At 34.1% G+C, this 21,750-nt stretch overlaps 2 protein-coding genes across 7 annotated transcripts in view; one reads left to right on the top strand and one right to left on the bottom strand.

Annotated features, from left to right (window-relative positions):
* Khc-73 (Kinesin heavy chain 73) overlaps positions 1–18,481 on the top strand; it is a 38,389-nt gene extending 19,908 nt beyond the window's left edge. The window contains exons 4-26 of one of the 4 annotated variants that reach the window (XM_066301976.1): positions 3,744–3,898; positions 3,958–4,071; positions 4,405–4,977; positions 5,296–5,809; positions 5,893–6,036; positions 6,472–6,812; positions 6,869–7,012; positions 7,068–7,229; positions 7,294–7,621; positions 8,969–9,640; positions 9,692–9,883; positions 9,940–10,236; positions 10,292–10,434; positions 11,070–11,087; positions 11,201–11,363; positions 11,754–11,768; positions 13,382–13,456; positions 13,846–14,015; positions 14,697–14,966; positions 15,017–15,326; positions 15,385–15,576; positions 15,632–15,787; positions 15,849–18,481. In XM_066301976.1, the coding sequence (XP_066158073.1) occupies positions 3,744–3,898; positions 3,958–4,071; positions 4,405–4,977; positions 5,296–5,809; positions 5,893–6,036; positions 6,472–6,812; positions 6,869–7,012; positions 7,068–7,229; positions 7,294–7,621; positions 8,969–9,640; positions 9,692–9,883; positions 9,940–10,236; positions 10,292–10,434; positions 11,070–11,087; positions 11,201–11,363; positions 11,754–11,768; positions 13,382–13,456; positions 13,846–14,015; positions 14,697–14,966; positions 15,017–15,326; positions 15,385–15,576; positions 15,632–15,787; positions 15,849–15,928 (5,228 nt within the window). In that variant the 3' untranslated portion in view covers positions 15,929–18,481. The remainder of the gene's footprint in view (positions 1–3,743; positions 3,899–3,957; positions 4,072–4,404; positions 4,978–5,295; positions 5,810–5,892; positions 6,037–6,471; positions 6,813–6,868; positions 7,013–7,067; positions 7,230–7,293; positions 7,622–8,968; positions 9,641–9,691; positions 9,884–9,939; positions 10,237–10,291; positions 10,435–11,069; positions 11,088–11,200; positions 11,364–11,753; positions 11,769–13,381; positions 13,457–13,845; positions 14,016–14,696; positions 14,967–15,016; positions 15,327–15,384; positions 15,577–15,631; positions 15,788–15,848) is intronic. The other 3 variants (XM_066301977.1, XM_066301978.1, XM_066301979.1) reach the window with 3 other exon arrangements.
* LOC136350386 (phospholipid scramblase 1-like) lies at positions 18,476–21,401 on the bottom strand. Of its 3 annotated transcripts, XM_066302006.1 has the most exons (8): positions 21,252–21,401; positions 20,461–20,535; positions 20,306–20,407; positions 20,094–20,246; positions 19,818–20,038; positions 19,069–19,233; positions 18,864–19,013; positions 18,476–18,802 (listed from the first exon to the last, which is right to left on the bottom strand). In XM_066302006.1, the coding sequence occupies exons 1-8, from the start codon at positions 21,304–21,306 to the stop codon at positions 18,746–18,748; spliced, it is 978 nt and encodes a 325-aa protein (XP_066158103.1). In that variant the 5' UTR covers positions 21,307–21,401; the 3' UTR covers positions 18,476–18,745. The 3 variants fall into 3 exon arrangements, with proteins under 3 accessions (XP_066158103.1, XP_066158104.1, XP_066158105.1); XM_066302007.1 differs by lacking the exon at positions 20,461–20,535; XM_066302008.1 differs by lacking the exons at positions 20,306–20,407; positions 20,461–20,535 and having other exon boundaries at positions 21,252–21,390.
* Positions 21,402–21,750: the final 349 nt, after the last annotated feature.

A 21,750-nucleotide genomic window follows, 5' to 3' on the forward strand; every position in this document is an offset into this window, starting at 1 on the left:
AAATTTTGGTTTACAGCTTAGTTTAGAAGATATTTTACCTTATTGCCCCTTAGTACGTGGCTTCCATCATTAATATATTTAATTAACTACAAAACGAAGACGAAATTTTTCAAATTGTCCGTAACACTCCGGATATAGCACGAGAGAAATTGATTTTTAAATGGAAAATCATAATAAATGCAACGTACACTAAGTACTCAAACGCCAATCATGCGTGTTTTGGAACTACATTATCAATATTCATAACTAAAAAATGGAAGCCACGTGTTGGGAAGCAATAAGTTGAAATATCCTCTGCAATAAGCTGTCAAACAAAATTTTACAAGAATGAAAACATTTATATAAACAACTAATTTGAATATGTAAACAAATGCACCATTGCCGTGCGTGAAAAAAGTTGAGGGGAAAACGTGTATGTGAACTCCCATTTTTTCCCATTGTTTCTACCATTTTTTTTAACTTAAATCATAGAAAATGTATGACTAATTGAACTATACAACATTGTAAAATTTTGTTAAAACAGGAAACATCTAAGGTATTAACAAAAGTTTTTTTTACTAACTTCAACAAAGTTATACAGCGCATGGAGATGAGATATTTTTCAAAGCGTTTCTGAAATATCGGGGTTCCAAATATCAAAAGTTACAAAAAAATACCTCTCCTCTTAGAAACTAAAGGTAAATCCTATTATTAATAGACATGATTTTTTTATGTTCTTTAATAGGGTTTTTTTAAAAGAGGCTAAACAAAACATGCGATTAATTATTATTATTATTTCATTTTTTTACGAAATATTTATTTTATTGTCGAGTAGGAAACACAAAATACATTTTTTTAAACATTATGTGCACAACAATCAGGAATTGCAACGTGTCGTAAATAATTTTTTTTGTGGAAAAATTATATGTTTGAAGAAAATTTTACAAGAGAAGTAAAGTTTTAAAATAAGGTCAGCTTGTGGCAGATAAAAAATTAAAGTCATTCATACAGGGGATTACAAAAATACAAACTTTTATTTAAAAATCACGAGCAATTTTTAATATTTTTACGCATTAAAAAAAGGTCCCGCTTACGTCAAAACACGTCAATTTATATAGTAACTCTTAGATCCAGAATGAGTGACAATCGATGAAAGCGTTTAGTAGTTATTTTGAAAAAACTATTCATTTGAAAATTTTGGCGGCCCGTAGCGATAAAACGAAACATTGGGTATAGGTATGTTTACCTAAAACACCTTATTCTTGGTTTGAGAATTTTTTATCAAGCATTATAATTATTTTAGGGACGCCCTGTATATTAAACGGAACATCAGGAATTCTTTTCGGAGCTTTCAAAAACTTTCTAAACATCAACTTATACTAAACTGAGTCTTTTGGCGTACTGCCATTGTTTTAATAAGTCTTTTGGCATATGAAATATGAATCAGTTATTTATTCTTTCGAGGACTTTATTTGTCTTTGTGGCGCCGGAGTCACAAAACCGATATTTTCACACATTCCGCTTTTTTCTAAAAAATATATACAGTGGTGGTCATAAGTATGAAATATTATTTTAATTTGGTAAAATATTTATTAAAAAGTATTAAACAAAAATTACACAAATACTTGAAGGACTTTATTTAATTTTCTATAATTATAACATAAAATTAAGATTTCTAATTGAAAAACTTTTTAGAAAAACAAAAATGAAAAATTACACTTGGACAAAAGTATGGAATATTTTTTATATCATGGAATGGAGCCTGCCATCTTAAGTAAACTCAATATTTTGTAGCATACCCCTTAGCATCTAGGACAACCTGACATCGACGCTGCATTGAATCAATTAGATTCTGGCACGTTGAGGAAGAAATGTTTTTCCATTCTTCTTGTATGATCCTCCACAATTCCTCAGTATTTGACACATATCTTTGTCTAATTTTTCGTTTCAAATGGTCTCACAGATGTTCGATGGGATTTAAATCAGGAGATTGTGAAGGCCATTCTATAACATCTATCTGCTTTCCAATAAACCAATTTTTAATCAACCGCGAAGAATGTTTAGAATCATTATCCTGTTGGAACCGCCATACCAGCGGCATTTCTTCCTCGGCAAATGGAAGCATCTGCTGCTCTAAGATATTTTTGTATAAAAACCGATCCATTATTCCATCAATTTTGACTAATAAGCCAACTCCAGATCTCGAAAAGATCCCCACACTATTAAACTCTGACCGCCATGTTTAACAGTGGGCTTTTGGTACGTGGCATCAAATCTCTTCACTATTGGGCGCCGAACATAAGTTTCTCCATCCGAATCAAACAGTTTGATTTTGGTTTCGTCACTGAAAAGAACGGTATTCCATTTTTCGGGTGTCCAAAACAGATGTGAGACTGCAAACTTAATTCTGACCTTTCGTTTTTTTTTTGGAAATTAATGGTTCCTTCACTGCCAATCGTCCAAACAATCCAGTATCACATAGACGACGCCTCACAGTACGATCACTAATTTCACTACCACTATTAGTTGTAATTTCTTCCTTTATTAAGCGCGATGATTTTTCGGGATCTTTGGAGGATATAATTTTAATACGTTGGTTGTTGTTTTTTTGGGACGTCCCGTTTTCAGATGTTTTTTTACGGCGTTGAATACCCTAAACTTCCTCAAAATTTTCGATACACACCCCTGGCTCACATTAAATGTCTTTGCGATGTTCTAATTGGCTCCATTATTTGACATCTCCACTATTCATGATCGAAAATCTTCTGAAAGATATTTTTTTTAACCATTTCGGCTTCAAATTTTATCGAACTGTAACACTCAATACTGAATACTAAATGCAAACTAAATTAAAATCTATGATATTTCATACTTTTGTTCATCTAAAAAAATTTGTTTATCGGTGAAATTTTTGATAGCAACATTCTATAAATACTGTATGGTTTAAAATGTAGAATTGACCTATCCCAATTTAAATGTACCAGAATGGAGGAAAAAAAGTAAAGGCCCTTTAGCTAAATAACGTTTAAAAAAATATTCCATACTAATGGCCACCACTGTATATTTATTTTTGAGGAAAATTTATTATAAACACTTTATCACTGGCAGATTCCTGACTGAATATACTATAAATTAGTTTAGATATTATCCCTTGTTTTTGCAACTAAAATTAACATTATATTATAATAGCCTTTTGTTGGCTAAGTGTACTTATTAATTGATGATGACAAACCTATCTGACCATTTGGAGTATTTAAGTGGACGTAAGATACAATCTTTGGTTGATATAAATAGGCAGCGTTTGAATGGGACCTCAAAGTGATTGATGTTTATCAATATTTACCAAGTCAACAGTTTGAGAATTAGGAGAGTTGATAGATCAATATGATGATCCGTGTCTGCCATAATTAACATATTGATGCAAGGAAACAGGGTTAAACATTAAATATTCATAATCATTGAATACTAAATGTTCATGTCTTAAGTTCATATAATTAAAAATCTGGTAAATAGGCAATTGTTATTGAACAAGAGGATTAGAACAAATGATCTTTGTTTATCAAAATTGTGACATCAATAATAACTTTCCTTGATCAGAAAAATTCGCTGGCGATATTTTCATTCCGGAAAAACGCAATTTTACACATCGAAGTTAATTGCGTTTCTAATGCAGACGAAAAACAGAGAACAAAAAAGTTCCAAATGGAACCATGTGTTAGAAATAAACGAGTGAAAAATGGGCTCATAAATTTTATTATTTCCAGGATCTGGAAAGTCATACACAATGATGGGCTCCCAAGACAGCAAAGGGATCATTCCAAGGTTATGTGACACTTTATTCGGCTTAATCGCAGAAAGACAAAATTCCGAATTAAGTTATAAAGTCGAAGTTAGCTACATGGAAATTTATAATGAAAGGGTAAGAAAAACTTAAATATTTTCAATGATTAAGAATGCTAACATATCAATTAATTTCAGGTTCACGACCTACTGGACCCTCAAACAAATAAGCAATCACTAAAAGTACGAGAACATAATGTGTTGGGACCGTATGTTGATGGACTATCGCAACTGGCGGTAACATCATTCCAGGTCAGTATCTTTACTTATATGTTAGTACTACTATCCTTAATTTAAAAAAATATATACAGCAAAAAATCAGAATTCTAATGCGAATATCCATTTTCATACATTAACACTAACTCAATTTATCCAACAAACGGAAAATAGCGCCCAATTCTGTATTCTGGTGTGCACTCACTGCATTCCTTCGCTAATAGAATTTCCAATATTCCTAAACAGTAAATTTGCCGACGTTATTTCGTTTCAATACAATAAGGCCAGACATTTGCAAATAGAATACATGTGGATGGCGATAACACTCGCATAAAAGTCAATACATAGATTAACTAATAAATATTGCAGGATATCGATAATTTAATGGCGGAAGGTAATAAACAAAGAACAGTAGCTGCAACGAACATGAACAGCGAATCGTCTCGATCTCATGCAGTATTTACGGTCATACTAACGCAAACCTTAACAGACACGAAAACTGGAGTTAGTGGGGAAAAAGTCAGTCGAATGTCTTTGGTCGACTTAGCAGGGTCAGAAAGAGCTGTGAAAACTGGAGCTGTGGGAGACAGGCTAAAAGAGGGCTCAAACATCAACAAATCCCTCACTACCTTAGGATTAGTCATCTCAAAACTGGCAGATCAGTCCTCTGGTAAACAGAAGGATAAGTTCGTACCATATCGAGATTCAGTGTTGACGTGGTTGCTAAAAGACAACTTGGGGGGTAATAGTAAAACTGTGATGGTTGCTACAATTTCACCTGCTGCCGATAACTACGAAGAAACACTTTCTACATTGAGATATGCAGATAGAGCTAAGAGAATAGTGAATCATGCGGTGGTTAACGAAGATCCTAATGCTAGGATAATCAGAGAATTAAGGGCTGAAGTTGAAACGCTTAAGGAGATGCTTAAACATGCTACGGTAAGTTTTATATGAATTATCTTACATTTTTGCTTGCAGTTAAGTTGACATTTAGTAGATGCACAACCAATCAATACTCATAACTTATTACACACCCTTTGTAATACTGAACATGCACTTGATTACATTAAAGAACCTTATGAATATGTATGACATGCTTCAGCTTGGATCGAACTTACCGCATAGGAATATATTTAAGTCAACTCTGGAAGGCTATATAATACGGAACTTCGAAAAACCCTCTTAGTCCAGCTTTAATCTACTTTAAAGCAAGATCGTCTTGAACTTGTATTTACTAATTCTCCTAACCGATTTCAGGGTTCGCCTGTAGGGGACATCCAAAGAGTAGATATTCACCAAAAACTTAGCGAAAGTGAGAAACTTTACAAGGAAGTGTCACAAACTTGGGAAGAGAAACTTGTGAAGACTGAACGGATACAAAACGAGCGACAGCAAGCATTAGAAAAAATGGGCATCAGTATACAGGATTCAGGAATTAAAGTAGAAAAAAATAAATACTACTTAGTAAATTTGAACGCCGACCCGTACTTAAATGAATTATTAGTATATTACTTGAAAGATCGAACTGTTGTTGGACAAAAAGCTACAGGATCAGATTTTGAAGCTGACATTCAACTCTCTGGACTGGGCATACAGCAAGAGCACTGCATTATCACGATAGAAGAAAACGGATTGTTCCTAGAACCCCTTGCCAACGCTAGATCTTATGTCAATGGTTCACAGATTAACAAGAAGACGCAACTGAGGCACGGAGACCGAATTGTATGGGGAAATCACCACTACTTCAGGGTCAACTGTCCTAGATCTATAGGTTAGTACAAATATACTACACTTTTTTATTTATAAATCCTATAGTAATTCTGCACAAAAATGAAGTAATTATACCCTTTGTAGCTGCTACATCTGAACCCCAGACACCAGCACAAAATATTGATTATAATTTTGCACGTGATGAGCTTATGACTAACGAACTCAGTAATGATCCCATACAAGCTGCTATCGCTCGTTTAGAAAAGCAACATGAAGAGGACAAACAAGGTATATCGTGTGTCCCAAATTAGTTTTACATACATATATGGAAATCTCCGTTACCATAGAAAATACAGAGCCAATTAAATGGGGAATGTTTTACAGAATTTTAGAAGAAATTTATAACGGTTTTAAACATAACGTTCTACGCTCATCTATTTCACGTGAAAAAGCGTTATAATAAAGTTTTATTTTCAAAACGTCTTATTACTTAGTTTGGAAACTGCAGGAAAAAGTCCAAAATGCAGTGTTTCCATTTTTTCTGGAAAACGATAAAGCCTGCAGCAATTCATCAACCAAGTATAAGTGTCATAAAATCCTCTAAATTTTTCCTATTCAACCAACTATGTATTGTTTGTAGTAACCGAGATTCAACTTAATTTCCAGACATCACTAAATTTATATGTATGTTTTATTCTTTCATTATAACCTCATACATTGCAGTGGCTCTTGAAAAACAAAGGATGGAATATGAAAGGCAATTTCAGCAGCTCAGAAACATGGTATCTCCGTCTACCCCATATTCTCCATGTTCTTATGATCCGCTTCGAATTGGTACTGGAAAAACAATACCTTGTACTCCTACAACCCAACTAAGAGTTGAAAAGTGGGCTCAAGAGAGAGATGAAATGTTTAGGAGAAGTATTGGACAGCTAAAAGAAGATATATTAAGAGCCAATTCTTTGGTACAGGAAGCTAATTTCCTTTCTGAGGAAATGGGGAGGCAAACAAAATATAGTGTTACATTGCAAATACCACCAGAAAATTTAAGTCCTAATCGCAAGGTTAGCCTTGATTTGGTGATAACTTTAAATGGTTAAAAAGGGATTTTATATTACAGAAAGGCGCTTTTGTTAGCGAACCTGCAATTTTAGTAAAACGTGGTAATTCTAGTCAAGTTTGGACAATGAAGAAATTGGAGGATAAAATTATTGACATGCGGGAATTGTATGAAGATCACCAGACGAGAGGCGACACCATCAATGTATGTGGTAGATATTGAGAACTTGAATCTAATAAAAGAATGGCTTTTTATTTAGGAAGCAGAGAGTACAGGAAAGGATCCATTTTTTGAATCGCAGGAGAATCACAATTTGATTGGAGTCGCAAATATATTTTTAGAATCTTTATTTCATGACATTACTTTAAACTATCACACTCCTATAATCAGCCAGCAAGGAGAAGTAGCAGGGCGTTTACAGGTAAGACACTTAATGAGGACCACAGTAGGCATGATAATCATAAATTTTTATCATGATTCTACAGGTTGAATTAAGTCGAGTGGCAGGTAATCTCCCACAAGATAGGATCTCTGAGGCTGCATCAGATGATTCTTCAGATTACAGTAATGATGACGAAGACCAAGCTAGCACGACAGTGACATGTCGAGTGCATATTAAGCAAGCTACAGGTCTTCCTCTCTCATTGGCTCATTATGTTTTCTGTCAATATACATTTTGGAATCATGACCCAGTTGTGGTACCACAGGGAATTATTGGAGAAAACAACCAAAAGCATTCCACCACGGCCAAGTTTGATCACTCTATGGATTTTACTTTGAACAACTCTGAAGAGTTCATTGAACATTGCATTGGTAGGTTAATATTAAAAATTTATAGGAAACGCTCATTAAAGTTCACAAGAACAACTAAATACGTACTAAGTCATGTTCCAAAATGTAATTGAAAATCTGATAATGGAAATGGTGTAAATATGAAAAAATCTAAAAACTTGGCAGCATGTTGTCCATTGAGGCAATCCACCAAAAATATTTGCACAATAGCGATATTTTAAATTAAATCAGTTATAAGTAGCAGTCAGAAGTCACTTTCTCTAGTACTTCACAATTAAGTTCACAACATAACATCAGTAAACCTTATTGGGTATGACTAAGCATTACATATTTCATTATAAGTAGTGAGTCATAAGTCATGGAAAAGACACATAATCTGATTGTAGGAATGTACAAAATGGAGTGCTGTATGGTGATATATTTTACCCTTTATACAACGCACAGCTAATAGTTACTATCCACACAATAGAAAATTCATATTTTATTAACTTTCAATAGATTTTTTTTGCAATATGGTTTTAATGAAATAAGCAAACTATGAACGATAATAAGGTGAAACAGAACATACTGAAGTATGTACTCACCGCGAACAATGTTATTACAGCAATCACTAGTAGGAGTTTGATGCTTATTTTGCATTATCAATGCACAAATCTACACTTTTATCTGAATACTAAAGTTAAAGTGCGTATCAGCAAAACAACAGATATAGGCGCGAAATGGTTTTTGACTTTGACGTCTGACATGTCACCAATTACCATAAACTCAAACGGGATTTCTTTTGCTAATTTTTTAGAACGGTTAGAACAGATTGTGACTATTCAAGAGCTATAAAAAATTATTTTTTAAATTAACTTACGAGGATAGTCCCAGAACTACTCGACCTAACAACTAAAGAAAACAAAATTGGAAAATATATTATATTTCAACATAGTTACCATTGAGATTGGTATACTTTTTCCAGCGATATTCTATGGCTTCTATACTCTGTTTATAGTAAAAAACTTCGAATATTTCAAAATAGGCACATACCTAGGACTCCACCTCTAAATTATTGGCAAATCCATTTCCACCAAACCATTTATTTAAAGTTCAAAATCACATATTGATGAACAATTTTTTCCATGTTTGCTAAATCTTTAAAATTGTTCACTAAAAATTACTCCCAAACAAATATATATATAAAATAATGTAGAATGCTTAAATTTTAGACATAAGCTTTTTAAGGTTAGATCTTTGTAATATAGGCAAATCATAAAAATATCGCCATCTATACATCAAGTCGGATACTTCTGGAACTATCCTCGGAAATGCGGAAATTTGGTCGTAACTACTGCGGAGCCCTAAAATATAATTTAAAATTTCTAGAGGGTGCTCTTTCCATCGAAGTCTGGGGAAATAGAAGTGCAGGGTTTTCAAAATACAAACCCGGTTGGGAGGTAGAGCAACAACTAGCAACAGCAAGATCACTCCTAGATCGATGGTCAGAACTAACGCGAAAAATAGAACTCTGGGTCGAAATCCAAGAGTTAAATGATTTGGGCGAATATGCAGGGGTGGAAGTTCTTATGAAAAACGATATGTTAACGGGAGGCATTTACCAATTGAGGCAGGGGCAACAACGAAGGATAGAAGTGAGAGTGAAGCCAGTACAAAACTCTGGAACTTTGCCTATCATATGCCAACAAATTATGAAAATCGAAGTTGGTGGTGTTATGGTTAGAAATCGGCTGCAAAAACCATTGGATTCATATCAAGAGGAAGATCTTTCGACTTTGAGGCATAAATGGAATGATGCGCTACAGAAGCGAAAGCAGTACCTACATTCTCAACTTCAAAATATTTCCGAGAAACCTGATAAAACTGAGGAGGACTTGGAAAGGGAAAAGAGTTTAATGGAGCAACTAGTCAATCTTACAGAGGAAACTAATGCGGTGTATGTACCTCAACCCGGTACTGGAATACCTGGAGCTCCAGCTATGTGGAGTCCTCTCCCAGGAATGGAACCGCATATTCCAGTGTTGTTCTTAGACTGGAATGGTAAAATTAATTTATTGGTAAAATAATTCATTATATGTCAACGATCTATAGCTGATAATTTATCCACACACCCTTCTGGAGAAGAAGTTACGGTAACAGGACTTAACTCTATTTTATCAAAGGAAGACGGCAGGCAATTTTATGAACTGAAGATTTTGCAACAATTAGAGAAGGATGTGTGCTCTGTAGCAAGCTGGGACTCGTCAATCCATGATAGCCAGTATCTCAATAAGGTCACGGAGCGTAAGTTTAATGTGGTGGTGCATCAGACAGCAAACAATAGCTCATTTAACTTTTAGCCAATGAAAGAGTCTATATGATTTTAAGAGTAACCGTACGGTTGTCATACCCAGCAACCATGGACCTAGTCTTACGAAAGCGCTTAGCTATCAACGTATATAAAAAGCAAAGTTTCACAGAGAGAATTAAGAAAAGAATAGTGAGAACCGATCTCATAACAGCCTGCGGTGTTACTTATTTAGTCGTATCTAACGTACCAAAAGCAAGTGAAGAATTAGAAGATAGGGAGAGTCTCGCTCAATTGGCAGCATCCGGGGAGAATAACACATCTTTGTGTGATGGAGAGACCTATATTGGTAAGATTTCTTATATTGAAAGATGTTTGTCGATTGAATATGGGTTTATTTTTAGAAAAATATACCCGGGGCGTAAGTGCAGTAGAAGGTATTTTAAGCTTGGACCGGTTACGTCAAAATGTAGCCGTTAAAGAATTGTTACAAGCTAAGGGGCAGCCGCTCATGAGGAAGACAGTTAGCGTCCCGAATTTCTCTCAGGTATACGTAACATCATATTTAAGCTTTTATAATTCTTCCATATAATTCGAATTATCACGTTTTTTAAGTTTTTTCACTACGTATTCAAAATATATAAATGCATTCGCAGCGCATATTTTGGTTTGTGCGAACGTTCGCTAAAGCTAAACAAATAATTGAACTTTAATATTAATTTAAAGTATAGAGTACCGGTTTAGACTTGTGTAACAATCTATATTTGAATATTCCTCCAATAGAGTACAACCTAACAAATGAGTTCTCCCAATTTCTAAGTTATATATTAGTCAGGAAAACATTAAGGATAACTTATGTACGTGCTTGTAAATAAATGTTAAATTTATACATTGTTAAATGCCATGCTGGACAGGTTTATTACTGAAAATTATTGTCTCTTAGAAAATGGATATGTAAGAAAAATTTAGATTCAATTGTTTTGAGACACCTTGTACGCGCCAGTCAAACTTAAATTCATTTTACACAAGTCACCATTACCTTACCTAGACATGCTGTCTTTTTACTCATTGCAAGCACCAGTTTGCATTTAATAAGCTTCAACCAAAATATACCTTGCGACCAAGTATATTGCACATGTTAGAACTAGAAACTTAAAACTCACTTTTCTTGTTGCCGCACAGACTTTGGACACAAAGGGGGTACGTGTAGTAGCTTTGCTTTAAGCTTTAAGGGTAACATGTTAAAGCATTTTTTGAAATCTCACTTCAAAATTTGTTAAGGAAATGTGAAAAAGGTAATTTATAATTTCTAGTTGATGAGATTTGATACTACCAGCACAGAATGTCTTCACATGTCGAGGTCTGAAAGTGTCTCCGAACTCAATAGCGAACTACTTGGAATAACTACGCTGAGGCCTAGGTCGAGCTTAGGAAAAGAGTCAGAAGTGACCCCGACAAAAACCTATGGAGGCCTTGGTAAGCTTACTTTCTTTTCTAATTTATATACCCTGAGAGTGAATTTATATAACCACATCATCCTTCTTATAGTATTTTAATAGCATATAGCAAACCAATAAATCTTTAAAAAGTTTAGACTTCTAGATATGTCTTCATTGTAGTAGGTTAAATAATATAATATTTAGGATTTTGATAGTGACTGCGTGTTGTATTCTTTAGTAATTTCTGACAATTTCGAAATAAAGCATCATTCCACAAAATGTTTATCGCCATATTTCAACCACTTCAGATTTTTCATTTTATGATCACTTTCCCATATAGAAACATTCATTACCATTTAAAATAGAGGAGTGCGTTTTGAGAAAATTCACTAACATCAATGAAATTTTATTTTTGCAACCCTACAAGGCTCCATTCTATCAGGTAAAATGGAGGCTTGCCTATTAAGATTGCTACCAATAGGTGGATAAATAAGGAAGTGTTAAACAAAACTAAACATATGATGCTTGAATTAAAAAATAACAAACAGTTTTGAGTATTTGCCGCATTAATTAAGACTCAAAACAGTGTTGTAGTCTGTAGAAATGACGTAGATGACAACAGAGCATGATTGGACTAAAGGACATTGCAAATTTTAGTTGTACCTAAATCAAAACCCTTATATGTAAATTGTTTAGATGCTGTACTTGTTTCTGGGCCGAATAGCATTATTTTCAAAATTAAAAGATAAATAGAAATTTCCCATTAATTTTGATGGATGAGCCCAGCAACTAGTGTGATTATAGATTGGCTACTGTATAAAGTATATAAAAAATGTTGCCTTAAAATCACCTGTAAAAAGTTTACAGCACCGTGTCGCATGTTGTAATGGTTTTACCTAACACCACCAAAGAAATGCATCAGGTATATAAGGCTTTTGGTTCCAGTAAACTCTTTTTAATCCGCGCTTTAAAAATGTGCAAATATTTCGACTTAAAAATTGATATTTTCAATTGCCTAATAGTTATATCGCAGAATTACATCTTTCTTCATCTAGATACGTATATATGTAGGTACATCTCTCAGCTCATCTCTGCCAAAAGGATTAATTAATCTTTAAGGCCTTGCGCCTAGCTTCAGCTAGTTACATTATATTGTAATGGAGTCACAGAGACAAATACCTTTGTAGACAGATTCATAATTACCAAAAATGCATATTAAAATGTTTATAATACATTTTGACACAAATATAAAATAAGGCATTTGGGTGAGCATGTGTAGCACTGCAAATAAGACTGAAAATAAGCTCCGAAAAGGCTGTGAAACAACCCAAAACCAAATTTTACAGAATGTTGAGCATTTGGACTGCAGTTTCCATGAGTGTTGTGTACGTAGTAGATACAGAAGTAAGGCAAAATTATTGTCCTAGGAGCAGAAATCACTAAATTATGGTAAATTTAATTCATAGCTCTGGAATGTTGAGTTCGAGTTGATACGCGACTCAGAAATTGTTTATGTATTAAAGTAAACTGCAGGCGGGACATGCCATATAATCATATTAATATATGATATGCTTTTCTTAAAAATGATTTAAAGTAGTTCTGAACGCAAGTCTGTTGAGTTTTATTTAATCTTTAAAGAAAAAAAATGTTTATTTATTTTACTTTAGTAGATAAAATTGCGTATCTTCCTACTCACATTCCCTCAATGGTCCCAAAAGAAATGCATATCACATATAGTTGATTTGATTAAGTAATTTAATATGAATTTAAATGCATGATTGTTAATTGTTAGTTGGCTAATAGAATTACTCTAAAGATCTGTTAATTGCTATGAAATTTTATGAAAATCTTCAAAAAACTTGTGCATTGAAAAGATCTTAGAAGTAACACTTATCAGCCTAAAGAATGAAAATATGAATACTTTACGTCTCTTTGACTTTAACATAATCAGTGCATCGTTTTAAAAGTGTAACCTAAGAACATCAGCGTAGAAATGATCGTGGATTGTAGATCTGTTGATTAGAGATGAGTAAATTAATATTTTTACTATTTCAGCCCGCCCCACATTCCTAAATCTGAACTTAAATTTGAATTCTCTAAGATTGCAACAACCAACGAGCAGTACCAAAAGTACGTGATTGCGTAAAATACTGGCACACGCTATATATATATATTTTTTTTTTTGTTTTTATATTTAACTTTTCATTTTGCAACGGATTGGAACATGTTTTACGCAGTAATTTTAAGATGATGTATGTTTATTTTATGCAGTAAATCGAGCATGTAATCATCATCTTAAATTACAAGCGATCAACATCATACACATATAAATGTTCACTGATGCTTGCTTGTGAACAATCAATGCTTGTTCACATTGCTTTTGTATCTAACCTCAAGCATCTACACTCAGTCCTTTAATACATTTTTTAGTTTATTATTTATTATTGCAGTAGGTGTAGTACATTTTTAACTGATGAATGCATCTTAAAGGCATTAACTAAATTAAAAATTTATCATAGTATTTCCCGGTATGACATCACCTGCCAGCGCGAAATTGGGACTAAGAATGAGAACATTACACGAAGAGCCTTTCAAGAGCTTGCCAAGAAAACATTCTTTCGATTTTCTTACTGACGAACCCATTGAAGAGCAATGTGAGGATGGTCTAGATGAGAAGACAAACAATCAGGTAAAACATAATTTGGTAACGTACCGAAACGGTGCTGAGAAATATCTTTATTTCGATATCAAATAAACTGTCATACTATCTAAAATTCGCCTTTTCCTCACGAGGAATATCTTGAAAAAGATACCAACTTGTTGTTCTGGTGGCTTTGTAGTGTGGGATTCACCGAAGCGCTTACCCAATAAAAACTTCTGGGAGAAAGAACCTCCTACGACCCGGAACTATCCCTTAGGGTTACATTGACAGTCTTAAAATTCTGCAAATCCTGTTATTATCGTCGCCTTTCAAAATAAAAGTGTTCATTACACCCCTATTATGTGACGTATTCCGCTCGATTCTCATCTTTATTGTTTCTGAGTAGACACACACTCCACTCGTTTCTTTTCCTTGACAATAACAGAAATAGCATTGCTATGATCCCACTTCCATTTGCTTTCTAATATCTCGTTGATAAGTCTTTTTGTCCCTTCTCAGAGTCGTCTTGATGACACTGAATCAGCGCGATCGAAATCGATATTAGGCAATTTAGTGCTTAGCACTTCATGTAACATTTAATTTCACGTCTATATATTAACCAATCTAAATTCATTGAATCCATGTGATCCTTTAACGCCGACATGCGCTGTATCGACGAGCAGTGGTTAGCTACCACGAAATTCGATACATTAAATATCTCTGTTGCAGCCGAATCACAGAAACGGTAATATCGGGAGAAGGGGTTTGCTGCCCACCTCTAGAACCTTAGACTCACTATCTGAATTGGCACCAAAATCCAATACCCCATCTGGCAGCTCAAGCGGTTATGGGTCTCAGGCAGTTTCTATCACCAACCTGTCCAGCGATGACTCCATGTCTCTGAGGAGCATTAGCGTCGACGAAACTCCGGAAATAGAATCTAAGCCACTTCACACTGATTTGCAGCCGGTTTGTGAAGTTGAATCTCTCGGTGTTGATGTAAGGTTCTTTCGAATTTTCAAACATTACGTTAAAAGGGAAATTCACAGAGACTAGCCTTACCTGAAGACGACACCGAGGACACGGCAACTAACGAAGAAAGCTCAGAAGATATGGTTCAAAGTTCAAATAGTGATTCAAATCCCCCCAAAGGAACTAACAACATTGTGAAAGCAAATTTGTCACCAGGCAGAGTGGTGCGAAGGAAAAAGCATTCTGCCAAAAATGCCAGTGCTAGAGCTTCCTTTCCTAAGGCTAGACATAACACCAAAGAATCTGTAGACAAGATAAATATCATGAGTTTGAGCGTGTCCTCTCATGAAGATGACGGAATGAATAGTTCCACTGATAGATTGGAAGGCATGAAATCGTTTATGATAGGTAATGTGTAATTTTCCATAACATCATGCTATTTCAGAGGATCGCCATAGTAATTTTGGCTCAAGAGCGGATCTATCAAAGTTCTCCGATGTTCCAGTGCCTGAGTGGGTAGTACTGGGCGAAAGTGTGCTTATTCGACCCTATAATTCCTCAGGAGTGGTGGCCTATATTGGAGGTACTGAGTTTGCTTCTGGGAATTGGATCGGCGTGGAATTGGATGCACCCAAGGGTAGGTTTTAACCATTGGTGTTATGGATATAATTCATTGTGAGTGAGCTTAATAGGAAAGAACGATGGAAGCGTCGGTGGAATTCGGTACTTCACTTGTAAACCAAAGCACGGCATGTTCGTGAGAGCCGACAAACTGATCCTGGATCGAAGAGGTAGAGCCATGCGTTTAGACAAGACAAACGCGGCTAATAAGTGCATGTTAAACAAAGGTAACCAAAGCAAGTTTCACAATTAATCTGACTGTTGCATTAATGGTTTTTTCATATTCAGAAAACACTCTCCATCGGTCGAAATCTAGGAACAGCGGCATGAATAACGTAGGAACACGAGTGAGCTCAAAGGCAAAATAAATTCTTACAAGTAGAAATATGTAACCATCCATTCGTTCCACCCTTATTGTTGCCGTTTTAGCCGTGATTAAACATGGCACATTTATTTATAATGTATATGTGCCGTCCATAACATGGCATAATGTAATCGTCCTTGCCATTTCATAGTTCCATATTAAACCCGAATGTTGTTTGGTTGCACTAGATTTTTCCCTGCACCTTCTTTGTTATAAAAGCTACAATTAGCCTATAAAGACGTCAGCATCCGTTTCCGCTTATTGGTTCAAATGCGAAATTTTGCCAAAAGATAGAAGACACTCGAGCACGGATCAGTTTGTGTTTGTTTCCTCATCTAGTTTCTCCTTATGTTAAGCAGTTATTTCTGTGATATCGTTGTTAGTTTACACCAGGAGCACTCTCAAATTTCCCATGCTAAACATGTTTTGTGATTAATTGGTAATTTAATTGTTTATGAGACCTATCGACACGCATTGGTTTGCGTGTGCTATAAAATCTTAATCAGGTTGTTAGAGTTATGTATCTTTAATAGGCAGTAGTAGTCAAACATGAAGTATTCAAAGTTATCTGTGTGTCTTTAGACTAGAGTAAATTCAACAGTTAAACGATATTTTTGCTAAATGTTAGAAATTTTAATTCAGCCTTGAATTAGGCCTTGCGTATGAGCGAGCTTGGATATTAAATTAACGTTAAAGTGGCTCCAAATCGAACTGCGCAGAATGGTACTGAACTTTACAACTGGGCACAAAATGACTCTGACTAATGCAAAATGTATTTTAAAAAAATTCTATTCAGTGCTTTGTTCCAGTTGGTGCGCGCACACACTATTTTAAATAAAAGCAACAGTCACCCAACTCAACTCTATACATACACCGGACCTATTTACAACAAACCCCATAAAAAAAAAAATATATATATATATATATATATATATATGTATACATATATATATTTCTTTGATGTACTTACAGAATTGGGCACTTTGGCACGCTTCTGTGCAAATTACCATTCAAATTTAACGCGCTGCGTTGCACAAAACCCATTTTAAGAGTACGACGCAACGCTGCGCAATCGATCTGGAGCTACCTTTACAGATGCGACCGCACAAACCCTTGAAGGTTGAATTAAACTTTGATATACATGATGAATAAATAGCGATTTTTCCTATTTATACATTTCCAAACATTCCACAAGTTACATTTGTACGAGGCGTAATACGTTCTAGTCCATTATGATTTTTTCTAATTGTTGCTCAGTGATTCATTAATCACCATGTAATCGAAGGTTTAGTCGTCCAAATTGACTAGTCTTTTGACTTGGATCATGCAGAATAAAAACTAAACCTTTTTCCTGTCCATATAACGTTAAAATCTGTCCAATTTAGGTATTGTGGTTAGGGCTACGGTCTCAGTAAAAGCTGATGGGTATACATATGTGAATTTTTCAAATATATGCGCGAAACTAAAGCAATTCAGCAACGTATTTACGTCACACTTGCAGTATTAGAAAAACATCATATATATATTTTGTTTTAATCGTCAATTAATAAAATTGATATTTTTTCACGCTAATACGGTACATATACCTACCATTGTTGTCGCTAAAGTTATTGCTGTAAATATATGGATTTGGTGAAAATCCAGAGATGAAAACGCGTTCCAAAAGTTTAAAATATGGTTTAGTGGATATATATACCCCCCCTCCCCCTCCCCAGAATGAATCATGCATTTCTGAGTTTGAGAGTGAACTAAATGCCTACTGGTTGTACACAAAAATATTTTTTGGTAATTAAAAATGTAATATAGACACACTCAAAAACTATTTTGCATCGAGTTAATAAACACAAAAATATAATCACATTGTGTGCGACATTTGTGTGCAGTATAGTGATAAAAGATCAATCATTTTTTAGAATTTTCGTGGATTGTGGACAATATTTAAATAATTTCAAGCAACTCGAGCAATAATCTACTAGAAAACCATATTTATATATCGGCAAAGTATGATTAAATCTTTACAAAAGTGTCTTTTGTGTAGGTTATCGTTCGCTTATAAACACACACATACACACACACACATACACACACACGCACACACACACACACACACGCACACACACACGCACGCACGCACACACACACACACACACACACACACACACACACACAAACACACATAATATGCTTTAGTACGTACAAAAACAAAACACTATACTTGCATATATTACATTAATCTATAGCAACCCTATGCCTTCTGGGTGCCCCATAATATCCTGTACATTTATAAAATGTAAATATTAAAACCATTTTAATATCGGTCATTAAAATGAAAATGCGCTTACTGTTTGTTTCACATTTTGTGGGTTTTGTTGTGTTTTTTAATTATTGTAAGTTAGTCTCAATTGTAATTTTGCAGATACAAAGTATTTTATATTGTATATTGTGTATATTTTTTGTTGTTTACCTTCTTAAATTATTTTAATTTTTTAGTTTGTAAGGATACTGATTATTTGTAGCTGTGGTCTTACATGCAAAATAAATAATATATGAATATTTCCATATTTTGTTTTATTTTTAGAATTTAACAATCTTCTTCCTGGTCTGGTATCTAAAATCCATAAAAATAAACGTAAGTCAGTTTTAAACTTCAGTCGATTTTTATCTAAACTAACATTCTTCCTAATGATTTTGTGTCATGACCAAAATTTCAATAGCCAACTTTAATATACAAAATATTTAATCACAAACCATAAAATAGAAAATAATGAGTAATACAACGTAAATATATTATTTATTGTGATAATAACTCGCGAAGCGAACATTAGCAGCAGCAACCCAAGCACACTTTCTTCTGCGCCCCCTCGAAGAACATATACTCCTAAAACAAGAAATTTAATTAGTTATGCACATACTAAAGTTTTCTTGAAAATACTTTTTACCACTAGAAATGCAGATCCGAGCAACAGAGCCTTGTGACGATTATCGGTTATAGAGCTGGGCATCTGTAACAAAAGCTGGTACCTCACGGAAACTGGATCCCATTGGTGCACGATAGTACCGATTTGAGTTGATCCATCAGAAGTGTATATCTATAGCAGTTGATTAAGCTGCAAGGTTTCATTGCAACGAAATAGTGCTTCTTACATGAAATATTTCCGCTTTATGGCAACAAGCAAATGAATCAGGGCCATCGATCATATAGAGAACCTGTTCGTGCCTATTGCACACTTCGAAACTTGTTTGGAATGGCTTCCATTTTTGATAGACTGTGCCTACTAATTCTCCAGGAGGTACCCATACTTCCAGCTTCTACAATAAAATAGTTCTTTAAGAAACAGGTAAGCGAAAAGACAGACCATAACTAAGTGGAAAAGCACGAATTTCCTTAGTCTGTGTGCCCTTTTTGTGACTCAACAACTTCTCGGTTCTTTTATTTTTTTCTTTTCACTTAATTAAATGTACTTCTCTTTTAGTCATTAATTTTGGCTTTTCTTCCTGTCATTCATTCCTATGTTCTTATGTATGTGTATCTGTGTAAGTAGAAAGTGTCATTAAGTTGACCAATGACCCCTTCTCATTTATTGGACACTAATTTTTGCAGCAGAAAAGGACCGTTAATATCAATAAGTTTCAAATTTATGCACCTATAATTTATTAATATATAATCTTGTTTACTGCTTATACATGATTTATATCTAAATCATTTAATAGATTCAGTATATTATAGACAATGTGGACGTAAACAGCTAAGACAGCGTATATAATTGTAAAGATATAATTCCTTTATCTATATATAATAGGCGAAAAGCACTAGGAATAGTTTTATCAAAAAAGATGTATTGCATGAAGAAATAGCACATTTTCCATTTTCCCACAATTTTTTTTCTACTTACTTGAAGATGAAAGCAAAAGGTACAATATCCGCATCCCAACCGTCGTTTAAAAGACATCGCCTCTTGATCTGTTCTATCATACAACCTCATATTGAATGCTCTGGCTGAGCCAAAGCACATTCTTTGGTATTGAGTTGAGCTTTCAGTGGCATAGTAAATAACCTCAGAATTCTCTCGGGTGGGAATTTTAACTGTGTACCTGTTCTCTGTATTTGCCAGCACTAATATTAAATTAAAATTCAGTCCTGTTACTGGCGAATATAGAGCATTACTCACAATCGCTGAGATCGCTGTTCTGTTGAATAATCAACTGATCAACATTTCGCATAAGATCTAGACCGTTGATAGGAGAATGAAAGGAAAATGCAAAATGATCCCTGTCGATGACTGATATGGGTATTGGTCGTCTATTGCCAGAGAATGAGTGATCTACGAAAATACTCATTATAGATGGTGTGTGACTAAAATATATTAAATGAAAAAAATACCTGAATCGTTGTTATTAGAATTATTCATTAATGGTTGAGAAGATACGACGTTATGTGAAGCCATCGAGGTGGTGATTCTGCTAGCGATAGTAGAGTCACACTCTATTCAAAAATTTGACTAGAATTATTAGCTATCTGGTAATAATTTTGCATACCTGTATCAAGTGATAACGAATTAGTTGTACCACCGTTAATATTATGCATTTCATAATATGTAGGCAATGGAATTTCTGGAAAGATGTAATACATTCACCACTACTGGTCATTACTATGTAGATAAAGTCAATATTTTTATCTTCTAAAGGTTGGCTGTGTAAAACGGTGTATGAGGCTATTATAATTGAATAGTTTTGTTTATTGCTATGTAGGTGTAAAAACTTTAGACAAGGTACAGTCATACTTGTTAGATTTTGTACTCTATTTATTTGAATGAATATGTAAACCTTTGAGCGCAGAATCACTTATAAAATACAAGTAGATAAAAATAGTGGTAGAACCCCATTTTAAAGCAGAATTTAGAAAAGTCACACTTTTTTGAGACACCCTATATATCCTCCAATACTTTTAAAAATATTTGCAGGACTTTTTGCTACAACTATCCTATTTAATTTTTGGGTCTAATAAGCCAATCAAATTTTTGGACACTGTTGGCATACCGTGAATTTAATGAAAATTCGATGTGAAGAAAGCGCTTGTAAGAATGCCTATGTTTTTTTATAAAGAGCTTCTCTATCTCACATTTTATTATAAGATTCAACAGATATAATATTTGAAAAAGAACAAATGTTGAAAACTATTATGTGAATTATATACACCCACAATGATTAATCAACATTATTAAATTTATTTCATGCCACATTATAATATGTATAGATAAACGTCCCTGGCACATATGGAACAATCTAAGGTATATATTCAAAATAAATATTTTTAACAAGTAGCTTACCTTGTAGGTCGGGAAAGGTCTCATTATCATAACCCCCGAAGATATTTCGGTCCATTTTAACCGATTTATTTTAACACTTCAAGCGATTCACAAAATATCACTTATACAGATCATCGATATTTAGAACATTATTGTTATCGTTTATTGCAAACATGCAAGACGGATAATTTTATCATTATCTAATCTACTCTCCGACATTGTTTTAAATAAATAAGTGTTAAACCATAGATATCTAGAGTTCTATATAATTCATCAACCACTTAGTCTGCTCTAAGGATTATTGTGCCATAGAGAGAGGATTAAAACAGAAAATGTATGACTAGCCGTTTTAATTTATAGGATGTTTTTTTTACTTTAACATAAGTTAAAATGGTACAAAGTACTAATGCTAGCAACCAAAGAAGACAGTCAATGACTCTTTTCAAGGAACATGATTTATATCTTCTCAAATTTCTCATCTCAAAGCCTTCGAATTTTAATTGTCATTTGTAATAGGTGA

Source organism: Euwallacea fornicatus, chromosome 3 (genome assembly GCF_040115645.1).
Source record: "Euwallacea fornicatus isolate EFF26 chromosome 3, ASM4011564v1, whole genome shotgun sequence".
Classification (NCBI taxonomy): Eukaryota; Metazoa; Arthropoda; class Insecta; order Coleoptera; family Curculionidae; genus Euwallacea; species Euwallacea fornicatus.